The 12,274-nt window shown below is 38.6% G+C and overlaps 1 protein-coding gene across 7 annotated transcripts in view; it reads left to right on the top strand.

Moving 5' to 3' along the window:
• Nucleotides 1–12,076, top strand: part of mcf2l2 (MCF.2 cell line derived transforming sequence-like 2) — a 196,908-nt gene extending 184,832 nt beyond the window's left edge. For 5 of the 7 annotated variants that reach the window (XM_062976810.1, XM_062976813.1, XM_062976809.1 and 2 more), the window contains 7 exons: nucleotides 560–649; nucleotides 1,022–1,093; nucleotides 2,372–2,461; nucleotides 4,619–4,737; nucleotides 5,168–5,280; nucleotides 5,566–5,669; nucleotides 6,944–12,076. In XM_062976810.1, the coding sequence (XP_062832880.1) occupies nucleotides 560–649; nucleotides 1,022–1,093; nucleotides 2,372–2,461; nucleotides 4,619–4,737; nucleotides 5,168–5,280; nucleotides 5,566–5,669; nucleotides 6,944–7,044 (689 nt within the window). In that variant the 3' untranslated portion in view covers nucleotides 7,045–12,076. The remainder of the gene's footprint in view (nucleotides 1–559; nucleotides 650–1,021; nucleotides 1,094–2,371; nucleotides 2,462–4,618; nucleotides 4,738–5,167; nucleotides 5,281–5,565; nucleotides 5,670–6,943) is intronic. The other 2 variants (XM_062976815.1, XM_062976816.1) reach the window with 2 other exon arrangements.
• Nucleotides 12,077–12,274: the final 198 nt, after the last annotated feature.

The raw sequence follows: 12,274 nt of genomic DNA, 5'->3' as shown, positions 1-12,274 counted from the left end.
ATTATGGCCATTATTTATGGTACAAAGAGATGAGCAGAATTCTGGATCCAAGGGAAGCCATCCATGTGGCATCCATGTGTTTCAAGCCATCTAACGTGGCATGAAACCTCCAACCTTTTTGTGTGGACAATTTTACCAACCTTCAATAGTTTATCAGCAATTTCAGAAAAACGAAAGTGTGGTTACTCAAGAGACCAGCTGACAAGCAGTACATTTGGTAACTTGCCATATGAAATCATCTCATCCTGTATGATTATTAAGCCATTAAAAACTTTATTGATGGCTGCCACTGTGTTATTAAAGCTGCTAGGGATTCCCTGCTCATGTAAACAAGAACTGATTCAATATCAAACTATTCAGAAGACTTGCAGTATTTCTGCTCATGTAAACAAGACTGTTAACACATTATTATTATTATTATTATTATTATTATTATTAATAATAAAGCAATAACAAGCTTCTTTTTCAATCTCCTCCCTAATGCTATTATCCTTCCTCTACCCTATTTGCTTTTCTGTACTTCTGACCCTTCCTTGACTCCATCTATCTGTCCTCCCAGATCCAGAATCTAGAGAGAGAGATGTTACCCGCCGCTTTTCCCTAGCTTCCTCCATCAACACTACAACTAACCCATCTGCTTTAACCAAAGGTACAGTCATACTAAAACCTGACCTGTCCCTCATCTATACAGGCATTGGAACAAATGCCATTGGCCTACAAATCTTGCAGGCTGATGTCATGGTCTGCAAGTCAATGGATAGAATCAGGTGTAAGGCTTCTGGTAATGACAGGACATTGTAAGCTGTGGAGACGTACCAGCATGATATTGTTCCTATTCAGGGCATTTATGGACATTCTGTATATACTCATTGGCCTTGTGTATAAGCTGAGGGCAGGTTTTGGAGCCAACATTATGGATTTTGATATGATCCATTCTATCCAGAGTGCCTTATTCATGCCAAGAGAACAGGGAGAAACTCTAACTGTATTTCCCATCTTCTTATCTGCAAACTCCACACAGGTCCCCTTGCTCCTGCAATTAGAGTCAAGAGGCATGAGATAAAAAGTGATCCAACACCTTTGGGTTTTGAAGGTACTTAATGCATGGAGTTGTTCCATCTTCAGCATCCCTCATGGAATGACCATCCTTTCATCCTCACTAGCATCTTACATGTGAGAGAGTCCATAAGGCCTTCCAAATCAGTTTCCAGAAAACCATTTGTCATTTTATTTATTTTTTTCATTGCCTGTTCCACACATATCTGATTTAACTGCCAAGTTCAATTCAAGCTTGTGTATTACTGGGATGAAGGGAAGAATTCTGTTATCCTCATCCTTTTTTAGATCCAAACTTTGGTTCCAGTAACAACAGTGAAACCATCAAGGTGGTGGACACAAAAGACAGAATTTCTTCTAGGTTAGCATCCTCTTGATGGAATATTTTTTTCTATGGGAGATGCATCTGGTTCTCACTCTGAATTTTTAAACAAGCCTAATAAAGAACTGGGTGCTTCAGGTGTTTACATTTTATGACTTACTTTCCAATATTAGATTTAAAGCTTCTCCAGTGTGAAAATGTGAAAGCTTTGAGAACTGAGATGAATTTTTTATTTTAAAGCATCCCACTTCAGCTTTCTCTGCCACATTCACAAGTGTCACAACCACAAAAGGCAGTCCTAGAATAATTTATGAACAAAGCCATTGGGAGGTGAGAGTTGGCATCATATCATAGTTTCTCTTCATAACTCCATTTGTTTCTTCCATCCCATTTTCTCTCTCTTGATTACATGTCACTCATTTGTGTCTCAGGTTTGCTGCTTGCCACTTTTGGGTTGTTCCTGTGCCTTTGATTGCATGTTAATATAACTCTGTCTTTGTGAGTGTTGATCTTCTTTTCCTTCATGAAGGCTGCATTTTATCTTGGGAGCATATCACATTGAGCACAGACTTTCCTTCTGGGAAAGCACTGATAGAATTGCTTATATGTATCTCTATAAAAAATATGTACACCCAATGTTAAAAATGTAAATAAAAGGGGTACAGTCTCCTCATGTGTGTGGCTGACCATGAGAAATGTTTTCCCAACCCAGTTTTCTGTTTGCTGGTGTATATGTTGTCTAATCACAGTGAAAACCCTGCTGTGATCCTTCTTAAATGATTACATCTGTCTTCACCTTTGGCCTGCCTGCATGATTCAGATTATTCATCTGTAGTATAAAAGGGCATTCTTATTTACAAGGCAGTGAAGAAATCCTGCCTGCTCTCAGCCCTTGCAATAGCTAGAAAAGTCACCCAAGGGAGTTGCATGCCTGCCGTGTCCTCTTTAACATGGATTTCAATTGGAATACACAAATCCTGCTTCCTACCCCAGATGGCTTTGACTGCAACCTCTTGGCTCAAGCTAAATGCAACGCTGTTGTTCCCTCTACGAGACCCGTACCTAGATCTGTTTCGCAGACAGGTAAAAAAATTTAAAAATAAAATACTTGTATTTAAGATGTGATGCATGAACTGTCCATAAGACGGAGACAGAGGGCAGAATTTTCATTACGTCCTGGGCTTTAATATGAAAATGTGCATGTCTGAAAGAGAGGAATGTTGTTGTTTTGGCAAGGAGGGTCTGCAAAAAGTGCAAGCCCTGGACAGAAAAAAGTTTTCTGCATTTGTGTTTTGTAGTAGTACCCCTAACATAAACCTAGTAATAAACAAATAAGCATACAGAAGCAACTCCAAAGCTAACGTGGTGTAGTGGTTTGAGTGTTGGATTAAGACACTTAGGGCCCTTCCATACAGCCATGTAACCCAGAATATCAAGGCAGATAATCCACAATATCTGCTTTGAACTGGGTTATTTGAGTCCACACTGCTGTAAAACCCAGTTCAAAGCAGATAATGTGGGATTTTATACAGCTATGTGGAAGAGGCCTAAAAGATTAGGATTTTAATCCCTGCTCAGATATGGAAACCCACTTGGGCAAATCACATACTCTCATCCTCAGAGGAAGGCAACAACAAACAATTTCTGTACAAATCTTGTCAAGAAAATCCTAGATAGATTCGTCATAAATTGGAGTCAACTGGAAGGCACATAGTTGAGTCTCTTCATGACATAGTGATTTGAATACTGACTAAGATTGGGGAGATTGGAGTTTGAATCATCTCTGTCATAGAAACCCAATGGATGATCTTGGGCAAGTCATACACTCTCAGCCTCAGAGGAAGGAGTGGCAAACCTTTTCCAAATAAATATTGCCAAGATATGGCCCATTTCCCCTGCCATTTCAAAGGTTTTCTCAGTGCATGTGCCCTTAAGTTGTCTCGCTGCCTTTTCTGTAATTTGTAATGGAAGAATACTGTATGTCCTAGACACTTGGGAAGTGTTCAACTTGTGATTTTGTGATACGAAATCCAGCATGTTTATCTTGTTTGCTGTGTCATACAATAAAATAATAATAATAATAATAATAATAATAATAATAATAATAATAATAATAGGAAGAGAAGAAGAGAACCCTTGGGTCATTTAGCCCAACCCCCTTCTTTTGTGCCGTGGGGGCCAGATAAATGGCTTCGATGGGCCGCATGTGGCCCCCGGGCCTTAGTTTGGGGACCCTTGCAATAAATGATGTTGCACAATGAAGTCACATGCATTTTTGGATGGTGTATAACAGCTGTACAGCATCATCTAAAATGCACAACTGCATGGCTGGAATATTGTTTGTTAGTCCAGTAAACTATTCAACCAGTTTCAATTCATTCAGTTGTTGATTGTTTGATTCAGTCTAATCAATCTAAAACAATTGATTCAGTTTATTGTTTTGCATGTCAGCAGATACAGTGGATTCAGTGGCTCTGCTTTACTTTAGACTAACACTAAGATTTAAGCTCATGTGAAAGGTTATATTTGTAGAACTTCACTTGTGCAACCATGAATTGAATATGTCTGTTCTGCATCAACTAAAAAAGTACCATCAAATGTGTAAGAAAAAAATCACAAGAGTACGACAACAATGGATTCCAGATTTCATGTGATAGGATATGTGGCTTTAATGTTGCTGTTGTTAACTTTATTTATACCCCAACTTTTCCATTGTTCCAAATTTGGGACATGATTTGCAATCCTGATTAATGTCCTCTGTGAGACACTTATGCAGTGAACTGGGCAATGTGTTTTGTAACTGGATTTGAAGGACTTTGCTGATAGCCAAGTCTTTAAGATTAATGATTTAAATCAATATTTCATAGAGACGTAAAGTTCTATAAACCCTTTCGATAGAATTTTAGAGAGAATATCTATGTGTACAGTGGGCCCTTGGTGTCTGCTGGGCTTGGTTCCAGGACCCCTGTGGATACCAAAATCTGTGGATGCTCAAGCCCCAGTATATACAATGGCATAATAAAAAAGTGTCCCTACATAAAATAGCAAAATAAAGGATTCCTTTCGACATTTTTTTAAACATTTTTAGGTCTCAGAGTATTGAATCCATGGATATGGATAGCCAACTGTAGTTATTGATTTATTAATTAAAATATTTATATCCCATCCTTTATCTGAAGATCTCAAAATGGCTTACAATAAAATAGAGTTAATGCCACTCATTCTGTTCCTTTTGCAAAGGATGGCCCAGCAGGCAGATGCCTTCACTAGATACTTTTGAGGACTTTGAAGTCATCCCATCCAGTGCGGAGGAGCTTTCTAACTCTTCAGATATGGAGGAGGAAAACCAGTCTAATAATGTATGTAATATCTCTTGGAAACCTTACGCTGTTCCTTTTCCTATTACCATGAATTCACGTCCACCTTTGGGCCTGAATGCACCGGAAAATTGTTGCTTTGTGCTTTCCCAGATTACAGGAATGTTTTAAAATCGATGTCATGTTGAGTACATAAAAATACCAACATGTTGTAGTTTTATATTTCTAAATCTTCACTACGATTTCATGTTTGACAGTCAATGAGAAAGTAATCTGTGGTGTCCTTGGTTAACTATTTTAATTGATATTCTTCTACATGTCAAGGAATCTGAGCTGGTTATAGGTTAAGTATCCTTTATTTGAAATATAATATGCTTAGAATATTCTTTCTTCCCACCTGCTGACCATAGCCCTACACTCCATAGTAACTACATGTGCCCCATTGTTTTTTTTTAATTTTATTTTATTTTAGGGGTCCAATCTCTACCAGGTAGAAGGCCATTATGACACCTGTTTCTCAGAATCCCTTACGCTAGAAGATGGGGATTTAGTGCAGTTGATACAGGAAGGTGAAGACGGACAATGGTAAGTATAAAAACCAGTGAGAAAAACACAAACACATGTGAACTGTATAGTAACTGCAGGTGAAAGCGTACCATAAAATCACCTGGAGGACCTAGAAAATTCATGGTTAGGACATATTTGTTAGATACGGGTAGGTAAAGCCATAGATACCAATCCCATGGTTACAGGAGTCATGCTGTACAACACATTAATAAAATGTGTTAGTCTTACAGGAAGCCACACGTATTTTACAAAATTGTCTGTGATAGAAATCTGCATCTTACTTTATTTTCTTTGAACTTTCAGGTTAGTGAAGAAACTGGTTTCTGAGAAAACGGACTGGGTTCCTTCCAGCCTGCTTCAGCCAGCAGAAGGGGATGCCATATACATCTTCAGGATCAGCAATGCAGGTAGCAGTGAGTCTGAAAAGTGTTTTGCTTCCGGTTTTAGAACAAGATCATTAAAATTGGAAGAGACCCTAAGGGCCATTCATCCAACCCCAAGTTATTCAGGGACACACTATCAAAGCACTCCCGACAAATGGCCACCCCGCCTGTTGTAGGCTTCTTTTCTTCAGCTCCCTAAGCTGCTTCTTTTAGGGCTTGACTTCTAGATCTTTGATCATTTTAGTCGCCCTCCTCTGGCCACCTTCCAGCTTATAAATATTCCTCTTAGATTGTGGTGCCAAGCAATGGACAGTATTCCAGATGAGGTCTGACCAAAGCAGAATAGAGTGGGACTATGACTTCCCTCTATCTAGACACTACACACCTCTTGATGCAGCCTGGAATTGCATTGGCTTTTTTAATTGTCACATCATACTGTTCAGGCTCATGTTCGACTTTACTAAGGCTCCCAAATTATTTTCAAATGTACAATTTCTAAGCATGGTATCTCCCATCCCATATCTGCACGTTTCATTTTTTCTGCCTAAACGTGTATGTTGCATTACTCTTCGTTGAAATTCATTTTGTTAGTTTTTGCCCCGCTCTCTAATCTGTTAAGGTCATTTTGAATTCTGATCCTGTCTTATGGAGTATAAGCTGTCCCTTCCCAATTTGATGTCATCTGTAAATTTGATAATCACTCCCTCTAAATCTTGGTCCAGGTCATTGATAAGATATTGTTGTTGCTGTTGTTTGTTGTTGTTATTTGTCTAGTGTGGAGTATTAGCTGTCTTGAGTCCCTAGGACTGAACCCTGTGGTGCCTACTGGTTACTTCTCTCCAAGATGAGGAGGAGCATACTTTGAGTTTGGCCAGTCAACCAATTAACAATCCACCTAACAATGGCATTGTCCAGCCCACATTTTCTGGTGGTGACTGAATGGTGGTATTTATCATCTGTGAAATTCTACCTATTATAGAAGGATAGATAAAGTGCAGCAGTCCAACTATTGTGAGACTGTATATCCCAACATTGGTCAGCACTTGCTATGCTGACTGGAAGTCCAATGTATGGGGGGTCCACACTTTGCCCCACCTTGAGCCGTAAGGAGCCGCAGGTAACTAATAAACTATTATTATTGCTGTTATTGCTGAGTCTGGAAGTTGTAGAATTGTCAACATTGGGTGGGTAGAAAAGGTACAACCCGATGGGTGGAAAATATTTACCTATGTCCAGGTATTTTTCAGGATCTTTACCTGCAAGGTTTTCTTACCAACCCAGGTGTGTTCCTCTTTCAGATGTGTACAGTGGCACCTGCAGCACCACCTCTGCAAACTCTGAAATGAAGGAGACTGATCTGAACAGAGGTTTGACAGCCGAACAGAAAGCTGGGAGCTGAACATACCTTGAACAATTTCTCAGGACTCCATCTTCTTCTCTGTTTACTGGCGGATGCTGGATTGAATCGCCTTCTCTACAAAGCTCTGAACTTCAGAATTCTGTGAAGCTGCATCAGCATGAAATCCATTAAAACACACACTCAGAACAAATACACACACTGCTCACTCAACCTGATGAGTTAGGGAATCTGGGAAATAGTCCAATGTTGTATTTGACGAACCTGTCTACAATATCTTTTTTTTTACCCTGCATTTTTGACCCATTGAGAAGGGCCTTGCCTAAATTAGGCTAACAGCTGTGAAAGCTTGCTATGCCCTCAGTTTTATGGTTATGTTGGTTGAATGCTAGGTTTTTACTGACTGGTCTACAAACTCCTCCCAGGTGAAAAGTTGGATCCCTTCATCCATTTATATCTGCTGCTCAGCATCTTCTCGTTTTCTGAGGCTAGATCAATTGATTATATCTCAAGACAATCACAAAGAGCAAGAACAAAAGTAGGCTGGTTGATGGTCAAGAAGATGCAGTTTCTGAATCAGAGCAAAGTGTGTTACAGTTTTGCTGACCAACGAAGCATATGACATGTTTTTGTCTGGTATCTTTTGTCTACAGGGTGTTTGGGATGAAAACAGAAGGGTATCTTTGATATAAAGGTTGGGATGTGTCAGGCAGGAACATGCGAGTTATGAAGGAAATTCTAAGATGTGTTTCTATCAAGAAGGTGCCTCCATTTCCTTGTGTGACTGAGGGAACACATCTCTTTGCATTTGGTGCTGACACTTCTGTCTGATGCTGCCATTTCCCATTTTTATACTTGAGTAGAATGCATGTTGGGTGCTTGGACAAGGATCAGTGCTCCCTTCTCCTGCTGCAAATATTTAACTCATATCCATATGATGTCTGCCGTGTGTTTTGATACTTGCTAATGGACTTTGCTGAAGAGGAGAACAAGTCACCAGTTTGCTGCCATGCCATACATATAACATTGTAAGAAAGACTGTATAAATGCCATGATGGACATTTTCATAACTTGCCATAGCCATCCAGATCCATAGGATCCAAGGCACGTATGAGTTCCAGGTTGCAAGCAGGGGAAGTAAATACATGAAGATGTTTTGCATGAAGGCAATTGGGTGGTGATTGGGAACGCTAGGTCCCACAAAGCTGCTAGTAGTGTAAAACGAATTTTGATATAGGGATAGGGCTAATTGATGGATGCTGTATTCTAAGACTAGTAAGTGAAGAGGAATCCAAATAAAGCAACCTCACCCTTTGGTATCCCCCTCCTATAGTCACACTATACAATCTTAAGAGGTACATCCCAGGATTCTTAGTAATAGTACAAAGTATGCTGGGATGCTCATATTGCATGGTGCCCGGCTTGCATGAACAGTTGGGCTGGTCCTGGCTGTCTCATGGACAAAATCTATAATTTATTTGCATCCTAATGATAGGAGAGCTTTGCAGAAATCCTTATTTATATTGTAACACTCACTCAAATTATAGGTCATTTTCTCTGTAAAGCTAACACTAAAGTCTCTGCTCTGTCCCCCTTTTTGAGACTGACTATTGAGCAAGTGCCAATTCACTTACTGTGCAGAGTCACTAGTAACCCAGTCCACACTTCATAGACTGAAAAACTAAATGAAGAACCAAACTGCATGACCAGGAGACTCACATTGTCTGTTGCTGCTGGACCTTCTTAAACAATAAGTGAATGCTCCATTCCCAATATGAAGGTAGATAGTCTGAACTCTTCTGCCTGGAATGCTACTGACAAAATAGACTGAGTACTTCAGCTCTGAGATATATTAAATCCTTTTGCCCAATACAGTTATAGCACTATGATTCCACTTTAACTGCCATGTCCAAATCCTATGACATCTGGAGTTTATAGTTTGGGAAAAGCAGCAGAACTTTATGGCTGACAATTCTAAGCACCCTACCTTAACTGCAAATCCCAGGATTCCCTGGAATGGAAACACAACACTTAAAGTAGAATCATAACACTATGTGATATGAAAGGAGCAAATGACCTTTCTCACAAGTAGTCAGTGAGTCTGGAAGAATGTAATTTCACCAAAATTCCTAATTCAGAATTTTTATCACTTATTCCCATTTTTAATGTTATTCTCTACAAGGCAAGCTAATTGACACAGGTAGCACCAGCAACACCTTTCCTATATGTGAATGTGTTTAGTAAACACTGAAAGCTGCAAATACACCAGTCTTTCGCATTGCAACGGCCCAATTGTCAGAGGCCACAATACTTGGAGTTGCAGCTAAATTCATATAAATAACAAGCTAGCATATGAGACTCTGAAGGAAAGAATGATTTGTGCAGCAAATTCAATGAAGTGACTACATTTGGAAATTACTCTTCCTCTAAAATTGTGGTTTATAGTATGGAAGGAGAGTTTTGATAATATATACTATACCTTCAGACACTACCAATACACAAATCCCACATTAACAGAAAATCCCCTTCGTCTGGCTCTTTATGCATAAACTTTATAGCCTTTACCATATTTTCCTTGAAGCCCAAGGAGCCTAGAAATGGGAAATATTTAAATGGAGACAAGATTTTCAAAAATAAATGATTATCTCCTTCAGATTTGCAAGAAAAATGTCTATCTTTTGCATATGTTCTGCAATGCTTTATTGAAGCCATATTACACAATTCATTGCACATAACTACAGCCAGTCATGTTCCTGGTCCTTTTTGCTATGTGTGCATTTGATGACCTGAATCCTTTTTTTAAATCTAAAAGAATTCCCTAAAACCCTGTAAATGTGTGTTTTTCCTCTAGGAAGTGGAAAATAGGTATGTGTTGGAAACAGGATGAGAGACAGATTTCTGTCAAGGGAATTAAAATATATTCAGGCAGATGTTTATATCCACATATGGATGCAGAGAGGATTTCAGCAGGATATTTGAACAGCCCATAGTGTCACTGCTTCTGCTTTCATTTCAGTAGTTTCATTTCCTTTTGGGATTCTCCAGCCACAGCCAAACTGATGACAGATAACACAGGCCTGCAAAATTGAGGGTCATAAAACCTTTTTTAAAAAATGGTTTTATAGGAATTTAATGTTCTGTGTCCAAATATGACCTCAGATTTGCTCCATCCCATACAATTTCCTAAACAACTTGCTTTGACATTTTTATTCTGTAATATCTGACTAAGATTTATTTGGGGAGTAAATAGGAAGAAAGGGGTTAAAAAGAATCCTTAATAGACTTTTCAAAAACCTTTATTTGCTGATATGAAAGAAAAATCTATTCAAAAACACTAAAGGAAATTGCACTGGAACATAAGTGCCCACACTTAAATCAAAACTGAGTAACAACTAAAATGATAAAAAAATAGAACCTGTGAAAGAACTGTCTGTGGAATGACATTTTTATGGGGTTTTCAAACTCAACAGCCAAAAATATTTTAAAAACAGCTGCAATTTTTTTAAAAAATCTATCTCAGGCCTATGTAATGGATGAAATCCTGTATTACAGGCATGGGCAAACTTCAGCCTTCCGGGTGTTTTGGACTTCAACTCCCACAACTCCTACTGGCTGTTAGGAATTATGGGAGTCTAAGTCTAAAACACCTCGAGGGTTGAAGTTTTCCCAGGAAAGAAGGTGAATGCATCACTGTTCTTCTCCCTATTCTCCAAGAACATGGCCATATCAATGTGATGGTGCTACTTACAAGGTGAATTGGGGGGCATTTGATCAATATGTGGTCAGAACAGCACTCAGTACAGGTTGCGCATCCCGAAATCCAAAATGCTCCAAAATTGTCCACATGGATGGCTGAAGCAGTGGAACCTTTGATTCTTATGTTTCAAAGTACACAAACTTGGTTTCATCCAAAAAAATAGTTTTAAAATATTACGCATAAATTACCTGCAGGGTATGTGCATAAGGTGTATATGAAACATAACTGAATTTCATGTTTAGACTTCAAACCCATCTTCACAATACCTCATTTATGCAAACATCCCAAAATCTCAAGAAATGAGGAATCAAAGCATTATGATTCCCAAGCATTATGGATAAGGGATACTCAACCCATACTAAGGTTGTTAAAAACTGCTTTTTAAGGATTAATTAGAAGAGCAGAAGAACAACTCAAATTTCTAAACTTCTCCCCAGTTCTGTTGTTTAATAAAAAGTTTAAGAAGGTCACAATCACCAAATGGCTGGGAAATATATTTTTGACACCACATACCCTCCAACTGTCCCAATTTGGTGGCAGCAGTCCTAATTAATATTCTGTCATTCCAGTTTCTCAGTTGCCTTTCCAAGTTTCTCTTTCATTCTCCATTACCCCCTTTGTCTTTAGCTTATTTCAGTTGCTGCTACATTCATTTAATTCAACAGGAGGGAAATGATAGGAAGGGAAAGCCTCTTGCCCTTCCCAATAGTCTCAGGCAAAAGCAAACTGCCGCAGCCTCTCTTGACTTGTGTATTTTTTGTTATTATTATTTCGCCATCTTGACCACATTCTGATGTTTTTTTTACACATGTCTTGGTTTTAATATTCGAAATGTTGGAGGGATGTTATGTCACTCATTTTGAAAAACAAGGTTTATTTTACATTGATTTAGAGCATTAAATTACATACTGACATTGCCTTCTTAAAGGTACACTGAGGAACTGTGAAAGACAGGGACTATAACAATATGATAAGCTGACTGAAGATGATATTTTAAATAATTCTGTATGTTCTCCAGCAGATGCAGCTAGTACTGAAACTGCTGGTAGAATACCTTTGTCCAAGATGTGTAATTTTTATCCTTCATGTGTATTGAGGGTAATGTTATTTGTAGTTTGTGGTTGCGGAAAGCTAGGCAGAGGGTGAATAATAGAAATTGCTCTCTTCCATGTATCAAAACAGAATGTATGAATGTGTTGCAAAATGTGTGCGTGTGAGTGTGTGAAGCTGGACTTTCTGTAAATATACCATTATGAACTATGTAAAATCAACCCTTTGTTTCCACTTTATAAAGATTATAAATACTGGATTACAAAATTGCTTGCAAAGTTGTTGCTTTTTTCTGCATTGGTTTTACATTTATACGTAAACACCCACAACACCAAAAAGTATCAACCCATCTTCCTCAACAGGTGCTTTTAGATATAAAACAGCAAGACAAAATCAGATGTAACATCAATAAGGGGAATGCAGTAATGTGCATTTCTTGAAGCCCTAGCTGCCTTGTTGAGACAG

This window comes from Anolis carolinensis, chromosome 3 (genome assembly GCF_035594765.1).
Source record: "Anolis carolinensis isolate JA03-04 chromosome 3, rAnoCar3.1.pri, whole genome shotgun sequence".
Lineage (NCBI taxonomy): Eukaryota > Metazoa > Chordata > Lepidosauria > Squamata > Dactyloidae > Anolis > Anolis carolinensis.
This window is presented reverse-complemented; position numbering and strand designations above follow the sequence as displayed.